At 41.0% G+C, this 22,149-nt stretch overlaps 1 protein-coding gene across 3 annotated transcripts in view; it reads left to right on the forward strand.

The window, feature by feature from the left end:
• The window catches only part of MTHFD1 (methylenetetrahydrofolate dehydrogenase, cyclohydrolase and formyltetrahydrofolate synthetase 1), a 65,432-nt gene that overhangs the window by 33,305 nt on the left and 9,978 nt on the right, over positions 1 to 22,149 (forward strand). For all 3 annotated transcript variants that reach the window (XM_004370944.2, XM_023726271.1, XM_023726270.1), the window contains exons 9-24: positions 141 to 268; positions 766 to 863; positions 1,254 to 1,427; positions 2,064 to 2,200; positions 3,801 to 3,847; positions 4,493 to 4,600; positions 4,746 to 4,820; positions 6,189 to 6,291; positions 8,082 to 8,158; positions 9,336 to 9,476; positions 10,918 to 10,986; positions 11,366 to 11,477; positions 11,608 to 11,747; positions 14,175 to 14,216; positions 16,813 to 16,913; positions 17,768 to 17,945. In XM_004370944.2, the coding sequence (XP_004371001.1) occupies positions 141 to 268; positions 766 to 863; positions 1,254 to 1,427; positions 2,064 to 2,200; positions 3,801 to 3,847; positions 4,493 to 4,600; positions 4,746 to 4,820; positions 6,189 to 6,291; positions 8,082 to 8,158; positions 9,336 to 9,476; positions 10,918 to 10,986; positions 11,366 to 11,477; positions 11,608 to 11,747; positions 14,175 to 14,216; positions 16,813 to 16,913; positions 17,768 to 17,945 (1,730 nt within the window). The remainder of the gene's footprint in view (positions 1 to 140; positions 269 to 765; positions 864 to 1,253; positions 1,428 to 2,063; positions 2,201 to 3,800; positions 3,848 to 4,492; positions 4,601 to 4,745; positions 4,821 to 6,188; positions 6,292 to 8,081; positions 8,159 to 9,335; positions 9,477 to 10,917; positions 10,987 to 11,365; positions 11,478 to 11,607; positions 11,748 to 14,174; positions 14,217 to 16,812; positions 16,914 to 17,767; positions 17,946 to 22,149) is intronic.

A 22,149-nucleotide genomic window follows, 5' to 3' on the forward strand; every position in this document is an offset into this window, starting at 1 on the left:
GCACTTGATCCTGATGGAACTACAAAACCTAACTTCTATTTAGATTCTGGAACAAGCTGTTGTAATTGATTGATTAACTTAGAAATAAACACCAGGGTTGCAATTCTGAGACTTGGCTTTGACTTTCTTCCCTTGAGCAGATGATACAAAACCTAATGGGAGAAAAGTTGTGGGTGACGTGGCATATGATGCGGCTAAGGAGAGGGCGAGCTTCATCACCCCTGTTCCTGGTGGCGTCGGGCCCATGACGGTGGCAATGCTAATGCAGGTACTTGTGAATAAAAGTTTCCATGATCATCCTAAGAAGTGGATAGAATTCAAGTAGAATTCAAAATTCAAGTTAGTGCTTTTCCCCCAAGTAGAAATACCATAAGATATACTTAGAAGCTAAGTAAGGATGTGACTCTGTTGAAGGGAAGAAAAAGGGAATGGAAGGACAAAGAAATAGAATCAGTCACATTAATAGAGGGAAGCAGAGATGGCACCATTCTAATGTACTTTGGAGTTTAATAACTTCCAAAAAAGAAAACGGCAAGCACATTGACCTTACTAGGTATGCCTTGGCTTGCTTGCTCTTTTTCACACAAAAGCAGTCCCAGAGCATTTTAGGTGCCTGTAGCCTCTTGCCTGGTATTGAAACATGTTTACAGGTAGATCACAAAGCAGTTAGCTTTGTAATTCAACTGGAGTGTCCTGGGCTTTCGAACAGAGGTGGAGGTTAAAACAATTACCTCTTTTAAGTTCCATTTACGTCATTTTGTTTAGAGCACAGTGGAGAGTGCAAAACGTTTCCTGCAGAAATTTAAGACGGGAAAGTGGGTGATTCAGTATAACAGCCTTAACCTGAAGACACCAGTTCCAAGGTAAAAAATAAAATTTTGCAGATTTAAAATGTGGAATTGTTGGTTTTTAGCTAACAGATACCATGGATACACGTATGCTTCCCTTTGAAAGCACCACCAGTTGAGGGGGAGGAAAATTACTGTTGTTGCTGGGTTCCATGGAGTCAATTTCGACTCATAGTAACCCCATGTGACAGAGTGGAACTGCCCCATACTATTTTCTAGGTGTCATCTTTACAGAAGTAGATCACAAGGTCTTTTCTCCCACGGAACCGCTGGGTGGGTTTGAACTGCCCACCTTTCAGTTAGCAGCCAAATGCTTAACCATTGCGCCACCAGGGCGTTGTCAGTGTGGGATTAATTCAGTTCAGTGAATGAAGATTGATGTAAATTTTCTACATTTCTTTTAAGTGACATCGATATATCACGATCTTGCAAACCAAAGCCCATTGGTAACCTGGCTCGCGAAATCGGTCTGCTCTCTGAAGAGGTGGAATTGTATGGTGAAACCAAGGCCAAAGTTCTGCTTTCCGCGCTAGAACGCCTCAAGCATCAGCCTGATGGAAAATATGTGGTGGTGACTGGGTATGGTTTTCATTCATTTTGCTGATTGAATGCCCATACTGTTATAATCATGGATGTTATTACCAGAGGTTGCACTTAAACACTTAACACATATATGTGAAAGATTCCTTTAATTTGGTTTTGACATTTTCACATGTATCTTATCTCACTTGACCCTCATAATAGCCCCGTGAGGTAGGTAAGAGTAGATTATAATTTTTTAGAGATGTGAAAATTGGTCAAGTTTATCCAGCTAGTTTATGGAAGGGTTGAGTCTTAAAACCTGGTTTTCAGATGGAATTGCCTTTTTCTTTCAACCCAAAACTCATTAATTCATGAGCTCTACTGAGCAGTCATTTTTATTGCTGGGCTGGTTTTTAAGGTTATAAATTGAGAAATTAAAGTTATAGCAGTGTGTCTTTACAAGGTAAATATATTTGCTCCTTACAGTGAAAAGAGCTGAAATACAGCAGTCTTTTCATTTAAAATTTTGGGGAAATATAGCTAAGAGTCTTGGAAAAGATCACTTTCAGGCCTTTTGTCTTCCTTGTTATTTGGATTAAGAGTCATTCTGTAGAATCTGCTAAGTCTGACTTAGTGATTCAGATAAACTTAATTCTATAAACAAACCTTTATCTCTTTGCTTTCATCTTGAAGAATAACTCCAACGCCCCTGGGAGAAGGGAAAAGCACAACCACAATTGGGCTGGTGCAAGCCCTTGGTGCCCACCTTCATCAGAATGTATTTGCTTGTGTGCGACAGCCTTCTCAGGGCCCGACCTTTGGAATAAAAGGTATTAGTGGGCTAGAGCCGGGGTGGTTGGTTCTCCCTGGCCCACTCAACCTTTGAATGCTTATAGGTTTTTACCTCATTTAGACACATGGAATGTCCTCCTTACACATCCCCGTTGTGTTGCTTTTGGGGAAGGGTTTCATCAGATCATCCCAATCCTGCTGTCACTATTAGACATTGTACAGGGATTCCCTGGCATGGGTAATGCCTAGCTGGTGGTGCTTTTATTTGACCCTAGTAGTCAACTGTCACACTAACAGTAAAAGTAATCATAGCTACTGATCATCATGCTGATTTTGTGAAGACAAAGACAAATCCCATACATATTTCACCCTGTTAGGGATAAGAAAAGCCTTCTGAGTGTATTCTTTGTGCCAGGTTTTGTGCTAAGCAGTTTGTGCACATTATTTTATCCCCTGATACGAGATAGCTAGTATTATCACCATTTCACAATAGTGGCAACTGAGACTTCAGAGGTAACTTGGTCAGAGACCATTATTAAGCATCAGTATGGGGCCCCCACATCTTTACTTCAGAGCTTATAATTATTTCAAATTCTAAAACAATACTATCAGTACAGTGTTTCTTCTTCTGATTATATAAAAACACAACGTCAGTAATCATACTATACCTTCAACTTCTGAAACCTGCAGTACTGTAACCGTACTCTTAATTATTTTCATTCATTACTAGTGGGCTCTTGCAGAGTTGTCTTTCTCATTTGCACGGTGTCAGGGTAGTCACATATTCTGCTTATTCTAGCACTTATTACTAATGTTCACACAGGCTATACCTTTGCCCTTCTTCTGCCTATCATTTTGTTAAATTTTATGCATGTGCTGACTCAGTTCTGCTTTTGAGCTTGTCTTAATAGTCCGCTCTTGACTTCAGAATGAGTCTTTTCTCTTGTTCTGCTTTTTGAACCCAATATTCTCCTTTTCCTCTTGTTATGAGTTACCCCATTGCATGGTCTTTGCCTCACAAAAGCCACAAAATCTATACCCCAAACTGACCTTGCTCTCACTGATAACCTAGTAACCTGGACATTTTTGACTGGCCTTTGGATAATAATACAAATGGGCCAGCAATAATGTAGCATTTAAGCTGTTTTCTAACATGTCTCCTATTTGGAAGGAATTGCAGTCTCTGTATTTGTGTTATTATTTTGTTGTTTGTGTTAGGTATGTGTTTTAAATATTCTTTTTTTAAAATGCCAGAGTAGCATTTACAAGAGTAGGAAATGGAACAAGTTTGCTTTTATGTAACTGTAGTCTGAGTCTTTTAACGAATATTAGGAATCATGGGTGGAACCTGTTTCTAAAGGTAATGAATATGTATGCGTTCATGATTTTGTCATTTAAAACTCAGATTTCAGTTGAGAGACTGTGCAGCCTGAACAAGTGTTTTAACTTGGTTAAAGAAAACTAGAAAACAGGTTATCAAATCTGTCTAAATGTAAATAAATGTGTCTCAAAGGAAAATAATAATAATAGGCTTAGTAGTTTAAAAGTAAAACAAAAAAACTGATCTACTTTTAATTGATTTCCAAGTCTCAGAAAAGCAGCCTTAACATGAATCCTCACCCTTGACCCGTCCTCTAGGTGGCGCTGCAGGAGGTGGCTACTCACAGGTTATTCCTATGGAAGAGGTAAAGTATTCCGGGATTTGATTGAATCAGATCCTTTATTATGGGTTTTCCCTCCAGAGATTAACTTTTTTGTAGAGTTCGTGGTGGACAAGAGACTTGTTTCTCAGCAGGAGCAACATTTAAGGGAAAAATATCTTAAATTGTAGACTTACGAGTCAGCTTGGTTTCTTGGCATGCCAAGGACTTCAAAGTCTGGCTTGTAGTGGGAATAATAGTTTTAAGCAAGTGATGAGGTTGGGAAGAACCCACATCTGGAGAAGTCAGAGTAATAGTTACAGCAGTGAAAGCAGTGCATACAGACACAGAGTTCTTGCTGCTGTAGTGTATGCCTTTTCACTCACTGCTTCAAGGACAGTGAGTGTGTCCTCAGGGACCCAGTGTTGCTGTTGACCCCGGTGGTGTGGAGTCTGTGGTTTCTGGACATGTCGTTTAGGGAAAACCGCAAGTTCTGAGTTTGGGAGGAGTTTCTTCTGAAGACAGTAATTTGTGTTTTCAGGAGCTATCTAAATCTGATGTTTGTCCACTGGCTGTGCTGCCACCAGTGCTCCCTGGCTTTATCCTGGGGATTGGTTTGGTTGCCATAGAATGAAGGTTGAAAAGATGCAGACCAGTCGAGAGATCAGTGTGGCTTCTGTTCTTTCGTAGTTTAATCTCCACCTCACAGGTGACATCCATGCCATCACTGCAGCTAATAACCTCGTTGCTGCAGCCATCGATGCCCGGATATTCCATGAACTGACACAGACAGACAAGGTAGAGTGCTGCTGCCCCATGAGCCCCATGAGCACTTTTGAAAGGGTTGAAGCACTTGAAGTAGTGTTGGTCCCTTGAGTGCTGATGATGCAGGTAGCAAGGCAATGGGGTTTCTCTGATTTAAAAGCCCTTTTTCTCCTTAAAGGCTCTCTTTAATCGTTTGGTACCGTCAGTAAATGGAGTGAGAAAGTTCTCTGATATTCAAATCCGAAGGCTACAGGTAAACTTTTTCCTTCTTTAATTTTGATATTGTATGAAATTTGATAATTGACCAAGAGGAAAAAATCCCCTTAGGTTAGCCTATTTTGGATCAATAACCAGAGTCTTATATGCATAGCAAGGATTGGTGGTAGAGATTATTTCTCATTTGCCTATGAATTATAAATGGCTGGTCCTGGAATAAATAGAGTACTGACAGCCCACCCTCAGCTAAGAAGAAAACTGACCCCTGTAACACTTAAAGAAGTCAGGATGGCATCATGCCGCTTTGGGGACCTTTAAGCAAATTAGTTACATAACTTGTCTCTCAGTTTACTCATTTGTAAAATGGGGGTAATAATATCTGCCTTGCCGTGCATAGGAGCCCTGTTGGATAGGAGCCCTGGTGGCACAGTGGTTAAGAGCTTGGCTGCTAACCAAAAGGTCAGCAGTTCGAATCCACCAGCTGCTCCATGCAAACCCTGTGGGGCAGTTCTACTCTGTCCTGTAGGGTCGCTGTAAGTCAGAATTGATTCAAGGGCAATGAGTTTGGTTTGGTTTTTGGTTTGGTGGTGTAGTAGGAGCCCTGGTGGCGCAGTGGTTAAGAGCTTGTCTGCTAACCAGAAGGTCAGCAGTTCGAATCCACCAGCTGCTCCTTGCAAACCCTATCGGGCAGTTCTATTCTGTCCTGTTGGGTCGCTGTAAGTCAGAATTGACTCAAGGACAATGAGTTTGATTTGGTTTTTGGTTTGGTGGTGCAGTAGGTGCCCTGGTGGTGCAGTAGTTAAGCACTCAGCTACTAACCAGCAGGTTGGCGGTTCAAACCCACCAGCCGCTCCTCAGAGGAAAGATGTGGCAGTCTGCTTTTGTAAAGATTTATAGCCCTGGAAATGCTATGGGGCAGTTCTACTGTGTCCTGCAGGGTTGCTATGAGTTGGAACCAACTCAATAGCATACAACAACAAAATTTCATAAGCATACAACAACAAAATTTCATTTGAATTGGGCTTCTCAATGGACTGATTGAAACAAAAGCTTTACACATTGCATTTCCTTTCAGTTTGTTTGGGTTTGGTGAATTAGGAAGTGTGGATGTGTATTACAACACTTCTTGGTCACTACACTTGTTTAGGGTTGACCTTAGGAAAATGCCTCTAGTGCTCAGATGTTGGAGTAAACGTGTTAATAATGCCTTTGTACCTGTCTGAGTAGGAAATCCCCACTATGTTTAACCAAAAGGAGCACAGTTTTCCCTTTGGAATTTAAGATGGTTTGTATTTCCCAGAAGAGATCCTATTTTGAGATATACTAGGTTTAAAAAATTTTTTTAACGTATTATGCTTTTGCTTATTTTGTCTTATTTTATGTCTTAATTTTCCTACTTCTTCAGAGACTAGGCATTGAAAAGACCGACCCTACCACACTGACAGATGAAGAGATAAACAGATTTGCAAGACTGGATATTGATCCAGAAACTATAACTTGGCAAAGAGGTACCAGAGTGCCCAGTTTGACTTGGTTGTCTTCACACCCTACACCCTCCCAAAGAGTTGTTAAAATGCAAGGTCCAGAGGCTTGTGTGTTGGTATTTTCATGGTGAATGTATGACCAAGATGGTGACTTTCTCCTTTTGTTGGAATGACTGAACATTTTGCTGGCTATTCAGTGTTAATTGAAAGACTGGTTTCAAGGAATCTCTTGTGTGAATGAAGAATACAATTTTACAAGTTTCATTTTATGCAAAAAGTTTTTATGTCATGAAGTAGGGAAATTATTGCCTTCATTCTCAGAACTCTTGTCTGGCATAAGTGATTTGATTTTTGTTGTAACTCTGTAGTTTGCCTCCTCATTTTTATCTCATTTTATTAAACCCTCTTGTTACAAGTTAGCTAACTTTCAAGGTTTAAATACTTAGCAACTTGGTGGGTGAGTTGCCTGATGTCACTGCCATATGTTACTTTTCTGTATATCCAACTAAGCATGACTTAGAATTTTATTTTTTACCAACAGTGCTTCCATCTATCCTATATCACTGCTGAGAAGGAATTTTTACCCAGTTGTGCTGAATGCAGCTAGGGGCTAATTTATTGGCAGTTTTTGTGATTTTCATTGGCTGAGTAACTGCTGGCAGCTAATGGCATTTTTAAGTTAATACTGTTAATAGCTAAAATCATATTTGTGTTTCTCTTCTCTTTGCTTCAGAGGCTTTAGACAGATGATACAATATTTTATAAAGAATAAGCTGAAGGTCCATTTTGAAATTTTAGAATCTCATTTACTTTTCTTTTGCTTTATGTCTAATTTATGCCTTCTAAGAAAGTAGGAACGGACAAATTAAAAAATAAGACTGGCTATTTTATACAGAGAAATTAGATGCACGGAACTTGACTATTTTTTTGAAAAATAAGAGTAGCTCTCAGTAACACATTACATTGTCGAGTATGTATGTGTTGGGTGGGGGGGCTTGTATATTTAATCAGTGATAGCCAGTGATGTGCAAGACACTGCTTTTGGTATTTAAATTGTTACAGTCTTTTTGGGAAATAATTTGGCATGTTACCAAGTGCCTTAAAATTGCCCTGTTTGACCTATTTCGAGTATGAACTGGTTTGTTGTTGTTGTCTATTTCTGTTCATTTTGTATTTTGTTATTTTTTTGCATGTCATACAAACAAAAGTGGCAATATAGTAAAATGTTAACAGTAGCTGTAGCCTCAGGAGGCGAGATTAAAGTTGGTTGATTGATTGGTTGATCTTTGCCATGATTTTCAAAGTTATACAATTGGATATATATTCTGTTATCAAAATAGAAGTTATTTCTTCTTCTAAGTGTATTAAAGGAGAGCCTGGGTCTATTACCCAGCATGTTTCAAAAGGCATTTGCACTTGCCGAGTTGATGGCTCTTGTGTTTCTAAGGATGGGGTTAGGTCAGTGAGTCATCCCCCGCAACAACAACATCAGTCTTGGCCTTTTGAAAAGATGTAGCCTGCTCTGTTTTTCTTGTAATACAGAATATGCTTTAAAATAGATTCCAGATTTATAGTTGTTTGAATTCTCTAAACAGAATGAAACCATATTCCTTTGCTTTGAAAATAATTCCTGTATATATTTATGGTATGTGAATATCATTTCTTAACTTTACCCCATATTCTGGGTTTTCTGTCATCTTTGAAATCAAATATTGAGATAGTTATTAAATTAGACTTATTGCTTTAAAGCTCTGCTGGTGCCTTTAATTTTATGGTCCCTTTATTAAAATTTGTTTCTTCCTTTTCTTCTGTAGTGTTGGATACCAATGATAGATTCCTGAGGAAAATCACAATTGGACAGGCTCCAACGGAGAAAGGCTACACTCGGACGGTAACTATTCGTTTCTTTCCAAGTAAATTAGTTCGTATGAACCAGATCCTTGCCTCTTCTGTCCTCCTCCATCCCCTTCCGTACGATTGATACTGCCAGGTGTTGTTCTGCCTTCTCTCTTTTAAAATGGAAGTGAGTGGGCGTGCAGTATTGAGCGCTCCTGACAGCCTCTGCAATACATCCCATGTGTCACCTCTGTTTTTCCTCCAGCATTTTTTTCCTGGAGGTGGAGAGCCCCAAGTGAATATCCTTGCACATAAATGGATTAAAATTGCTTCATTTTTGATGGCCATTTTGCAGTATGTCTCTTCACTGTAGGAGCTTCCATCTTGTTTCCTTGTACATTAGGGAAACCATAGCCACGTGATTACGAGCGACTGTTACAGGAATAAATAATAGCTTGTTGGTCCTACTACATTTATTTTTTAAAAATTGGCTACTCAAGGTCTTGGGATAATTAATTTTAAAAATATTTTTTATTGTACTTTGGATGAAGGTTTGCGGAGGAAATTAGTTTCTCATTAAACAATACACATTGTTTTGTGACATTGGTTGCCAACCCCACGACATGTCAACACTCTCACCTTCTCGACCTTGGGTTCCCCATTACCAGCTTTCCTGTTGCCTCCTGCCTTCTCATCCTTGCCCCTGGGCTGGTGTGCCCATTTAGTCTCATTTTGTTTTATGGGCCTGTATAATCTTTGGCTGAAGGGTGAGCCTCAGGAGTGACTTCAGTACTGAGTTAAAACAGTGTCTGGGGCTCATACTTCGGGGTTTCTCCTAATTGAAAATTTTTGCTACCAGTTGCCGTTGAGTGTGATTCTAACTCATGGTGACCCCACATGTGTTAGAGTAGAACTGTGCTCCATAGGGTTTTCAATGACTGATTTTTCAGAAGTAGATCACCAGGCTTTCTCCTGAGGCACCTCTGAGTGGACTTGAACCTCCAGCCTTTCGGTTAGCAGCTGAGTGCATTAACCATGTGCACCACCCAGGGACTCCAAAATTTTTGCAACTGAAGGATTATTTTCATTAAGTTCTTTATCTTTGTTTAGTATTCTGTTATTCTACCCTTTTAAGCTATTTGTTTAAACATAGGATGCATAAAAGGACTACTTGTGTGATTCACCATTCTGTTAACATAGTTTTCTCTAGTGTGTCTTTTCCTTGCAAACAGGCCCAGTTTGATATCTCTGTGGCCAGTGAAATCATGGCTGTCCTGGCTCTCACCAGTTCTCTAGAAGACATGAGAGAAAGACTGGGAAAAATGGTGGTGGCTTCCAGCAAAAAAGGGGAGCCCATCAGTGCCGAAGACCTGGTGAGTGCCAGCCACTCTGGGCTTGGCGATATATCTGTGTCCGTTGTCCTGGGGTCTCTCGGAGGCACTGATGACAAAAATTATGCTGTGCTTAAGATGTTGCAGTTAACTAATCAATAGGATTTTGCTATTTACAAGATAATTATGGAATTTATAAAATAATTCGTAGTGAGTAATAGGTGAATAATGAAGCCCTGGTGGGGCAGTCATTAAGAGCTCAGCTGCTAATCAAAAGGTCAGCAATTCGTATCCACCATCTTCTCCTTGAAAACCCTATAGGGCACTTCTACTCTGTCCTATAGGGTTGCTATGAGTTGGAATCAACTCGATGGCAGTGAATGTTTAATAGGTGATATGCTCCAGTAACAGCCTTCAAGTTTCCAGTGGTCCGAGCAACATCTTTATCCTGTGAGTATCTTCAAGAGAAGGTGTGTGACTTCAGTTTTTGGAGAACATCAGAAGAGTCCAAATGAGGCCCTTGGTAACTGCTAACTGAGCTTGGTGTCACACACTGGTCCCAACCCAGGACACACGGCTTTCTGCACAGAAGCCTCTTGTTGTAAGGCCCTTGGCCATCACATCTACACTGATAACTGGATTGGTACATTTGAAGCAACTCTTTGTTAATCACCTGAAAACCCGATGTTCTCCTGCTAGGCTGGTTTTCTGCTTAAGGGTTATTTCTGCACTGTCTGTATGTTAATTGGTTTGAAATGAGAGTTTCTGTAGGTTAGTTTTTTCTAACCCTGTTTGGGTTGACACAAACCAACATTGTTGGCCTATAATTAGTGGTATGTTAGATAAATTTGGAAAAGGAGAAAAATTAATTGCCTGTTTTCATACTTACTGGGTAAGAAAAGAAATTGTTTTAAATGCTAACACCCAAACCAGAAATTTAGAGTCTTTGGAATTGAATCTAATTGGACACCATTGCTTTATTTTACTTTGCTACCAGTTTGCTCCGTTTTGGTTGGATTGCTTGAAAGGGAGACCTGATATTTAAGACTTGATCTTGAACTCCTGGGTAAAATTTTAGTTTCAGCTTTGAGAAATAATCTGTTGAATTTGGTTTATAGCCACTTCTGCCCAGACACCAAAGGTACAAATAACTCAGTACTCTAGGAACTCGCATTTCCCTGCTCTAAAATGGTTTCCCCACATGAGTCAGCAACAAAGCTTTATTGAGATGCTTGTTTCCAGGGTTACATGTTTTTCTAAAAATTGCATGTGAATGTCGTTTTCATCCTGTCAGTTCTCTCTGATTAAAATAACTGGTAACTTCTAAAAGATCTGGAAAAAAAACCAATGGATGGTCTAGTTCAGGTGAAAGTCCTAATTGGTCCAAGATGGCTAAAAAGGGAAGACCTATAAATGTTGAACGTTGGTGCCAGAGGTTGTTTTTTGCTGGTGGGAGTTGACATGTCATGTATGTGTTTTGTAGGGAGTGAGTGGTGCCTTGACGGTGCTTATGAAGGATGCTATCAAGCCCAACCTCATGCAGACCCTGGAGGTGAGTAGAGTGGTCACAGAGCACACTTTTCTTGCGGAGTCAGAGACCTTCTCCACCTGCTCGTCTTTCTTCCTTTTCTTTCTCACAGTTCTGACTGGGATACTGTTGAAATATAGAAAGAGGTGGCTTTGTGTTTTCCCTCTGGGAAGTCTTTTTATTTTGGATTCCAACTAAATTCCGTACCTTTGACTGTGTGATCTTTTCTTTTTTTTTTTTAATTGTGGTAAGTATGTGACAAAACATTTGTCATTTCATCAGTCCTCACATGTACAGTTCAGAAACTTTAATTATGTTCATCATGTTGTTCAGCCATCACCCTTAGCGATCCTATTTTGAAGCAGGATTGGGAGCTGCCCTTCTGATGTCTTGATTTCCACAGGGCACTCCGGTGTTTGTTCATGCTGGACCATTTGCCAATATTGCACATGGGAATTCCTCTATCATAGCAGACCGGATTGCACTCAAACTTGTTGGCCCTGAAGGGTTTGTAGGTGAGTAGTTTTGCAAAATCGGTGAATAGACTGTTTTTTTTTTTTTTTCCCCTCTTTCTTTTATTTTAATCAAACAACATTAGGGGAATTGGGATGGCATTTTTACCGTTGCTTTTCTCCTTACTTACAGTGACTGAAGCAGGATTCGGAGCCGACATTGGAATGGAAAAGTTTTTTAACATCAAATGTCTATATTCTGGTCTCCGCCCTCACGTGGTAGTGCTTGTTGCCACAGTCAGGGCTCTTAAAATGCACGGGGGCGGCCCCACGGTGAGTAACAAGGGTTAGAAGGGTCTGGTTGTCAGGAATTTTCTGAAGGCTAAAGGGAATTCAGATGGCTTGTGCTTGTGTCTTTAAGCTGCTCTCATCTTTGTCATGATTCATAGGCTGCCAAGAGCAAGTGCTGGTCAGATGGCTCTCATGATGGCCACCTTTCAGTCGTAGGTGCTGTCAGCTCTTGTTATTTTAAGAGGGCTGAAATTGGCTTCGTGGCCTACCTTCCTGAGGAAAACATCTGATAATACCTAAACCCCTCCAAGGACATGTGCTCGACTATACCACAAAACTCCTTCATGTTCCCACTGTTCTTTTTAAGTCTGAATTCCATTTTCCCTTTGAATAATGACACTGGCAGCCAGCCAGCTGAGCCATTTAGCCAAGACAGAGGTGAACCCCTTCTTGAGTAGTACGTATATACGACAAGACCACTAACAGCCTGGAGTGGGAGGGGAAGAGAAGGGGAATGGTAAGACGCTCAGGGCAGCCTCTGAGTAATAAGGAGAAAAAGAGGCTGAGACAAGCGTAGCTTCAACTCCAATCTGAACTTTGTGTTTTCCTGAATTCCTACTTATTAGAAATTGAACCTTTTATCCTAGTATTTAACACCTTTCTTCTAGCACCTGCATGTGAAGACATGGTGCTAGTTTTCAGAAATATTTGAAGAAGTATTAAATGCCTATCTTCAAGCAGCTTGTATGATAACTAGGGAAATAAGACCTCCCTCAACATACAGAATAAAATCTGTTCCTTAGTGTTGTGATCGGGGTTTTTCCTGATAATATAGCAGTTCTCAAGTGTTTGGTCTCAGGACCCCTTCATATTCTTACAAATGATTGAGGGCCTGAAAGAGCTTATTTATGTGGGTTATATCTATTGCTTTTCACTATATTAGAAATTAAAATGGAGTTACATATTAACATAAATAACATTTTTTAATGAAAAGTCTCTGTATTTTCTAACACAAAATTTAGGCATTGTGTTCCTATATCTGACTTAATTGATGACAACTATGTTCTCATCTTTTCCATCCAAGCTGTTGTGATATCACATGTCCCGTAATTTTTGGAAAAGTCCATTGTACACTCATAAGAGAATGAGAATGAAAAAGGCCAATAGTAGTATTATTGTGGAAATGGTTTTATCTCAGAGACTTGCCTGAAAGGTGAAGTCCCCAGACCACACTTTGAGAACCGTGGCTGTCATACACCCAGCACACCTCTCTAGCATTAGCTGTCCCTGAAAGACCAAAGGCACTTCTGGCCCAGGACTCCCCTTTATGCTAGTAGTGCAGAATAGGCTCCCTTCTCCTTCTCTGTTGTAACCGACTCTCACACCCTTCTTCACATTCCCTCACTCAGCCTCACACCATTGCACCTCCTTTCCTTCTTTCCTCGCAACCTCATGGTCTGAAGAATAATAATGCTGGGAACGTAATCTAGGCAGCACTGAGAGGAGGGCTTCACACATACAACTCTGTCAAACCTGTTGTTCAGCACTGCTGCTCACGTTAGCTTGTAAACAGAAAGCTCCAGGTAATGCCCCGAGCATGGCAGCTCAGGTCCTTGCATCCTGGCTCACCCCTCCCAGCGCCGCGTCTGAGCATTGGAGCACTATAGTTTCCCTGAGGAATTGAAGGGGACGAGGCTGAAGGCCTCTTAATCACTGTCTGTTGCCCACAGCAACTTCTGCTCTCTGGGGTCCATTGTATTCCCTGTCTTCAGCCCCCCACACTTGTCCCTCTCCTGTAACTGAAGCAAGGCTGGGTCACCACACAGATCAGGACATGGGGCAGACCAGTCACCTCAATAACGGTGAACTCACTGCTTAAGTGTTTTGACACCTTTAAGATACTCTATGATAGAAAAGGAAAATCCATTCTGTGGTGTTTTTCCTTCTTATTTGTATTGTTCCTGCACCAGAGTTTGGGTATACTAAGACTTGCACTACAACGTGGGTTGGCTTTATGGACCAAACTTGGTGAACCCATCACAGGCCTAGTCAGAGACTCTACTTACAGACATTTCGGGGTGGCCTTTGCAGGCTGACAGCTGCCTTTTTCCCTGTAGTCACCTTTAGCTCCACCCCCACTGTGTGTCCTTTACTCACTGAGGTTATTGCCCTGCCTAGAGCACATTCTTTCTTTCTGCCTTCATAGATCCATCCCTTCTCACCTCCTTTAAGAGGCTTTACACCATCCCAGGCCACAAAGGTCTCCCCTCTGCTCAAAGCAGTCATTTTGTTCTATGCTGTGTGACTGGCCATGTGCCTGAAATCTTTGAAGGTGTGAACCAGCCCTAGCCCGCTGTATACTCCCTGAAGCATGTGGCTTGTTGCCTTCACAACACAGCAAGCACCACTTTAAGGTAAAATCTAATTGTAAATAGATAATGTCTCTGACTTGGTTTCCTTTCCTTCCAGGTCACGGCTGGACTGCCCCTACCCAAGGCTTACACAGAGGAGGTAACTTTGATCATTTCTGATTACTTGTCCTAGAAAGCACCACACCCTAAATCATCATTTCTCTACCCGCCCCATTTGGAAATGAGTGGGGGCATCACTATAACCCAGCATTACTCCTGGGAGCCAGGGATGCTAGGGAAAAAAAAATCCAAATCTGTTGCCGTTGAGTCAATTCCACGTCATAGTGACCCTATAGGACAGAGTAGAATTGCCCCATAGCATTTCCAGGGAGCAGCTGGTAGATTTGAACTACTGACCTTTTGCTTAGCAGCCGTAACTCTTAACCACTGCGCCGCCAGGGCTCCAAAATAGGGGAAAAGTGCTTCAAAAAAATAGAATTGCCCCACACATGATGTCATTTAAAAAAAAAAAAAAAAAACACTACCCTAGACCAGCGGTTGTCAGTTGGGGGTGGTTTTGCCCCCAGGGACCTTTAACAATGTCTGGACACATTTTTGGTTGTAACAGCTAAGGGTGATGATGCCACTGGCATCTAGTGGGTAGAGACCACACACGCTGCAGTATATCCTGCAATGTACAGGACATCCCACACAGCAAAGAATTATCCAGCTCCAAATGTCAGTGATGCTGAGGTTGAGCAACCCTGCCCTGTACTAATGGAAGTCTCCTTCCAATGTCTTCCCTGCATTGTCTGGGCTGTTCCCAAATGCCATTCAATCAGAAGGAAATAGGGACCTTTTTTGAAATGCCTTTTCCTCTGCAGATTTAAATCCACATTAAAAGGCTGAGATAGAGTCTGCAACCTGTTTATTTTTTTGGGCAAAGATTCCATAAGCTGATTTGGCCTATAGCATCAAGCAGGAGCCCAAAGAACAATTGTGAGCTCCTACCGTTTCATATTTATATCATTTACCATCAAAGAATCATCCCTAGAGTCATTTGGAGGGTTATGTGAGAGGCAGGCCCTCGGATGAGATGATGAGGTCAGCGGCTATCACCGTTAATTCAATTTCTCCACCATTTTTCCCCCCTGAGGCTTTTAAATTATCAAGCAATACTGGGTCACTGTTCAGGCCCCGAGTGAAGTATTTCAAAATGGACCAGAAAAGAATTGTCAGTGCCTCGAGTCTGCCTGTCTTCTGAGTTATGATTTGCCTTTTATGGTCATCTGTCTGACTCACATGTAGGAGGGGAATTCACAGTTCTGGCCCTCCTGCTACGCCACAGCCTTTCCTGTGTCTAATTAGAGTGACTGCCCCTCACTGGCCCAGCTGGTGTCTTTATTTAAGAAATTCTGTTTACTTAAAACTGTCCTCAACTAGTCTTACATGCAAATTGGTTTTCTTGTGACTGGAGGTAAAGGATTAGCAGCGCTCTTCAGAATATCAAACAAATCCTAGTCTCAGTTTTCAGTTGTTAAAGGGCAAAAAAGCACAAATCATGTTAACGGTGATCCCAGTTGTTTTCTACCTTTAACCAACCCATTTTTTTTCCCAGCTGTTTTGTGATTGTTGTGGAATCTATGAACTAAACACTATTATTGTTGGGTTTTGCTCATAACTCAGTATATGTCTTTTTATATAAGACTGCTATAGTTTTATTTTTAAATATTTAATGTATTTTTTAGCTTGTAATACATCCTTTGTTAAAAAAAAAATTAAACATTGTAAGAATATAATATATGTGATTTGAGTCCCCTTAATAGTTTGGTGAGTATTTCTCAACATTTTTAAAAATTTCATGAATATACGGATATGTTTTGGTGTTTGGGCAAAAATGGAATTAAGCTCTCCATAGTTTCACAACTTCAATACATCTTGGATATGTTCCATGTTAACACAGATCCATCTCACTTTTCATAACATCTGTGTGATAAATATTTTATTGAGTGTATATATACCATAATTCATTGACCCAATCCTCTGCTGATGGAGGTTGGTATCGTTTGCAGTTTCCCAATGCTACAAGCAGTGCTCATATTTAGAGGTATGTTTCCTTAATTACCTTTCTTTAAATTTCATCTTGTTTGATTCTTAGATGGCATTTATCTTGCTGTCTGTTGTCCCTCATGAAGGCTGATTGCTGAGTTCAGTAAAACCTTTTAAAGTGTTATGAATACTTTGTGTTTTCCATCAGTCTTTATGGTAGCTATATAATGAATGCCTGTTTTGTACCTGGCCATGTGCTAGGCTCTGTCTTCTGATGGGTCTGTGCTATACCAAGTAGAGTCAGTTTGTACCATTGTACCATGTAAGTACATAAAACCTATAAACAGAGGGGCTGTAAATATGATTTATGTAGAGGTAACTAATTCCCTTCACATCTCAAATAAGCTATTAAGATATGACTTGATGGAAGCAAATATACCAGCTCCCATGTTTTCAAGCCAACCAGGACACACACACAGCTCCACTCTGGTGTTTTGAGCTGGAGTCAAAGCTGCCCTCCTTCCTCCACAGTATTCACTCACAAGGTGAAGGAATACATCAGGGTATCGACCCCGTTACTCGCCTCCTTGTCCTGACAGCGAGTGACTACGGGCTATACGGAGGCCATGCCCCTTTTAAGAAGAGGCTGCAACTGCGTCAGCTCTGCTCTCTCTGACCTCGCAGACCTTTCACTGTTGTTTTTACAGAACCTGGAGCTGGTTGAAAAAGGCTTCAGTAACTTGAAGAAACAAATTGAAAACGCCAGACTCTTTGGAGTTCCAGTAGTAGTGGCTGTGAATGTATTCAAGTAAGTGCAGAGTAGGATAAAGGGGGAATGTGGGAAATGGTCAGAAAACAACTCCTGGAACTAACTGTACAGCAATGCCTTTTACTTTTATTTTGTTCTTTGGTTACTGCTGTTGGTTATTAAGCCTTTACTTTAGCATCCGTTAATGAGAGCCTGTGATATGACAGGCACTGCACAAGTCACAGCGAATTTAACCCACTGAGGGTCCGGGAGTCAGGTTTGGCTGCCACAGCCCCCTTCTTCTCTGCTGGGTGAAGTGGATAACACGCCGGCCCTAAAGTTAAATGTCCTTTTTGGTCTTTGGAGGTCTTTTGTGCTAACAGAAGGGCATAGCCCTACAGAGTTTCATTATTTTACGAGTCTGGTGGGATGTTGTCTTGACAAAGGGTTGAACTGGTATTGAGCTGAAAGTGTTCATGCAAGAAAGAACTTGTGTGGGTTGTGTATGTGTTGTAGTGCTGGTTTTGGTCTTATTATAATGGCCTAACCACAGCACAATGGGAAGCAAAATTTTTTAAAAGCTAGTATTTATTGATTGTTTATGAATGTAAAGCACTATTCTAAGTGCTTTACATATGTTTACTTGTCTAAGGCTCATAATATCCCTGTGAAGGAAGTGCTGTGATTATTCCCATTCTACCCACTTGGAAATTGAGGCACATAAAGAGTAAGTAACTGGCTGAAAGTAAGCCAGCTACTAACTTATGGAGGCCAGATTCAAACCCAGGCAGTATTATGTGATTAGTGCGCATTTATCAGTGGGTAATTCACCTGGGTTTTAATGGCTAAACCAAGACAGAGTCTGTCCTCTCCAGCCATCCTCAATGCTTTAACATGAAGCACTGTCTTTACAGGACGGATACAGACGCCGAGCTGGACCTCATCAAACGCCTTGCCAAAGAACATGGGGCTTTTGATGCCGTGAAGTGCACTCACTGGGCAGAAGGGGGCATGGGAGCCTTAGCCTTGGCTGAGGCTGTCCAGAGAGCAGCACAGGCCCCCAGCAGCTTCCAACTCCTTTATGACCTCAAGGTGGGCTACTTACCGTATGAAAACAAAACAAAAACCAGTGAAATAGTACACACAGTGAGGTGTCTATCTGGTTTCCTCTGTTCAGAACCCTGTGTTCAGCAGCTTCAACCTTGTAGGTTTTGTTTCCATGTGGGTGAGTTACCCCACCACAGCCTGGACTCCCAACCCTAGACAGCTTTCTTATAAAGGCGTGCTGCTCCTTACTTAAAGGGTGGGGGGTCCAGGTGAGAAGCCCAGGGAGGCTGGCTCACATCCTAACTTTTGAAAAGACTCACAGTACAGGCCCTCTTGGAAGTAGAGCAGTGTTATTGTGTGGAAATGTTATGTTGATCCTGTGGAGCTGGGATTGTCTGTTGGAAGGTTACATACAGAACCAAGTGTGTTATTCACTATGGCTTTTAACCCAAGACACCAACCATGTGACCAGTTGGTAAGGGGCTCCAACAAGCTCAGAAAAGTTTTCTGAACACTTCACGGTAATAGAGGAAAGTGGTATGGGCCTAAGCTCACTTCCTGACACAGTGCTGTCTTAAGTTCAGAGAAGCCCTCAGGTGCAAAACCAAACCACCTCAGGAGGTTTAATCACTTTTTCCATCACCAAGTACCGAGTAAACTAAATTACCTCTGGCCCAAGCAGAAGCACTGCTTATTCTGTGATACCATAAAGTTAGTTCATAGAAAGGTCATTTTTATTACAGCGTCGTATCTGGTTTCCAGTTCTCTGCCTCATGTATTTTGGAGGTTGTGATTGGACATCAAGTAGTATGTCCACAACATTGGAAACTTTGTTAGGACCATGGGATGAAAATTGTACCTAATTCTGCTTATCTTCTCGAGGTTGGTTTTTTGGCTTGGTTTTTAAACATAGTCATAGGCTTTCAAGAATACCCATAAAAAGGTGGAGGGAAGAAACCCTATTACTTTTGAGTTTGATGTTCCTTGTTTCTCTTTGCTCTTTGCAGGCCTAATACACTGACAACTGATATTCTCCTATTGACAGCTTTGGTTTTATAGACATCTTTGAAAGTCTGCTCAACCAAATCAGCTTTTTAGAAGACGCCGTAAAAGCAAATTTGCACAGAAATGCAAAGCATTTATAGCTACCCTCTCCAAGCCCCCCTCCACAGTGCATAGGTCAGGAACCCCAGTCCTTAAAGGCCATCAGGAGACCTGAAAGAAGTGGGGTAATGAGGACTTTATAACCCATTTCTATCAGGAACTTTGTTCTGACAAAAAGGAGGCTGCCACTTTTTGTCTTATTCAGCAGCTGCTAGTCTTAATTCACCCCTCAACAAAAGTGCTTTTGCTTCAGAAGTCCTGAATGTGCCTTGGCATTTATAGAACTCCAGTTGTAAGATGCATACGAAAGTGATCTATGTATAAGACCATAATTGAATATTCACTTTATTCATGTCCTTTATACAAAGCCCCTCCATAAATATCACTGTTTAGTTCAAAAGGGAAAAAAATTTTTTTAATAGGTTATTGCTTCTTTCAGAAAACAAAGCTCACTCAACATGTTCTTTTTGCCTTGGTTGCTAGGGAGTATAGAGCCAGATATATTGCCTAATTTTAGTAATTTGCTCATCAGATGTTAGCTTTCCTTCCCATTTTCTTTAGGCAATGTCTCTCTATGCTGTTTTTTTTTTTTAATTTCGTTTTTCCCATACAAAAATTTGTACATACATTGTTATGTGACCCTAATTGCTCTCCCCATACTGTGACAGAAGACTCTTCCTTTCCACCTCCGATTCCCCATGTCCATTCAACCAGCTCCTAACCCTCTCTGCCTTCCCATCTCGCCTCCGGACAGAAGCTGCCCGTTTAGTCTCTTGTATCTGCTTGAGCTAAGGGGCACGCTCCTCACGAGTATCACTTTATGTCCCACACTCCAGTCCAATCCCTATCTGAAGAGTTGGCCTCGGATATTGTTTTAGTTCTGAGCTGACAGAGAATCCAGGGGCCAATGTTTCCAGGGTTCCTCCAGTCTCAGTCAGATCATTAAGTCTGGTCTTCTTACTAAAATTTGAGTTCCGTACCCCACCTTTCTCCTGCTCCATTTTGGGCTCTCTGTTGTGTTCCCTGTCAGGGCGGTCATTGGTGGTAGTCGGGCACCATCTAGTTCTCTTGTCTCAGGCTGATGAAGTCTCTGGTTTATGTGGCCCTTTCTGTTTCTTGGGCTAATACTTTCCTTGTGTCTTTGGTGTTCTTCATTCTCCTTTACTCCAGGTGGTTGGGACCAATTGATGCATCTTAGATGGCCGCTAGCAAGCTTTTAAGACCCCATATGCCACCCACCAAAGTAGCATCAGAACATTTTCTTAATAAACTTTATTATGCCAGTTGACCTAGATGTCCCCTGAAAGCATGGTCCCCAGACCCCTACTCCTGCTACTCTGTTCCTCAAAGTGTTTGATTGTATTCAGGAAACTTCTTAGTTTTGGTTTAGTCCAGTTGTGCTGACTTCCCCTGTAGTGTGTGCTGTCCTTCCCTTCGCCTGATATAGTTCTTATCTACTATCTAGTTAGGAAATAATCCTCACCCTCCCTCCCCACCCTCGTAACCATCAAAAAATGTTTTATGTATTTAAACCTTTTCTTAAGTTCTCATACTAGTGGTCTTATATAATATTTGTCCTTCTGTGACTGACTAAATTCAGTCAGCATAATGACCTCCAGATTCCTCCATGTTATAAGATGTTTCACAGCTTCATCATTGTTCTTTATCGTTGCATAGTATTCCATTGTGTGGATATACCATAATTTGTTTATCCATTTGTCTGTTGATGGGCACCTAGGTTGTTTCCGTCTTTTGGCTATTGTCAACAGTGCTGCAGTGAACATGGGTGTGCATATATCTATTCATGTGATGGCTCTTATGGCTCTTATTTCTCTAAGATATATTCCAAGGAGCGGAATAGCTGGATCATATGGTGCTTCTATTTCTAGCTTTTTAAGGAAGCGCCAAATCAATTTCCAAAGCGGTTGTACCATTTTACATTCCCACCAGTGTATAAGTGTTCCCGTCTCTCCGCAACCTCTCCAGCATTTATTATTTTGTGTTTTTTGGATTAATGCTAGCCTTGTTGGGGTGAGATGATATCTTATTGTAGTTTTGATCTGCATTTCTCTAATGGCTAATGATCGTGAGCATTTCTTCATGTGTCTGTTAGCCGCCTGAATATCGTCTTAGGTGAAGTGCCTGTTCATATCCTTTGCCCATTTTTTAATTGGGTTATTTGTCTTTTTGTTGTTGAAGTTTTGCAGTATCTTGTAGATTTTAGAGATTAGACACTGATCGGATTTGTCATAGCCAAAAATTTTTTCCCAGACTGTAGGTTGTCTTTTGACTCTTTTGGTGAAGTCTTTTGATGAGCATGTGTTTGATTTTTAGGAGCTCCCAGTTATCTAGTCTGTCTTCTGGTGCTTGTGCATTGTTAGTTATGGTTTGTATTGTGTTTGTGCCATGTGTTAGGGCTCCTAGCATTGTTCCTATTTTTTCTTCCATGATCTTTATCGTTTTTGATTTTGTATTTAAGTTTTTGATCCATTTTGAGTTAGTTTTTGTGCATGGTGTGAGATATGGGTCTTGTTTCAGTTTTCCGCAGATGGATTTCCAGTTATGCCAGCACCATTTGTTAAAGAGACTATCTTTTCCCCAGTTAACAGACTTCAGGCTTTTGTCAGGTATCAGCTGCTCATAGGTGGATGAATTTATGTCTGGATTCTCAATTCTTTTCCATTGGTCTATGTGTCTGTTGTACCAGTACCAGGCTATTTTGACTACCATGGTGGTATAATAGGTTCTAAAATCAGGTAGTGTGAGGCCTCCCACTTTGTTCTTCTTCTTGAGTAATGCTTTACATATTCGAGGCCTCTTCCCTTTCCATATGAAGTTGGTGATTTCTTTCTCCATCTCATTAAAAAATGCCGGTGGAATTTGGATTGGGATTGCATTGTATCTGTAGATCGCATTGGGTAGAACTGACATTTTCACAATGTTGAGTCTACCTATCCATGAGCAAGGAATGTTTTTCCACTTATGCAGGTCTCTTTTGGTTTCTTGCCATAGTGTCTTTTAGTTTTCATTGTACAGGTCTTTTACGTCTCTGGTTAGATTTATTCCTAAGTATTTTATCTTCTTGGGGGCTATTGTAAATGGTATTGATTTGGTGATTTCCTCTTCAAGGTTCTCTTTGTTGGTG

The sequence above is a fragment of the Trichechus manatus genome, unplaced genomic scaffold (assembly GCF_000243295.1).
Source record: "Trichechus manatus latirostris isolate Lorelei unplaced genomic scaffold, TriManLat1.0 scaffold00010, whole genome shotgun sequence".
NCBI lineage: Eukaryota > Metazoa > Chordata > Mammalia > Sirenia > Trichechidae > Trichechus > Trichechus manatus.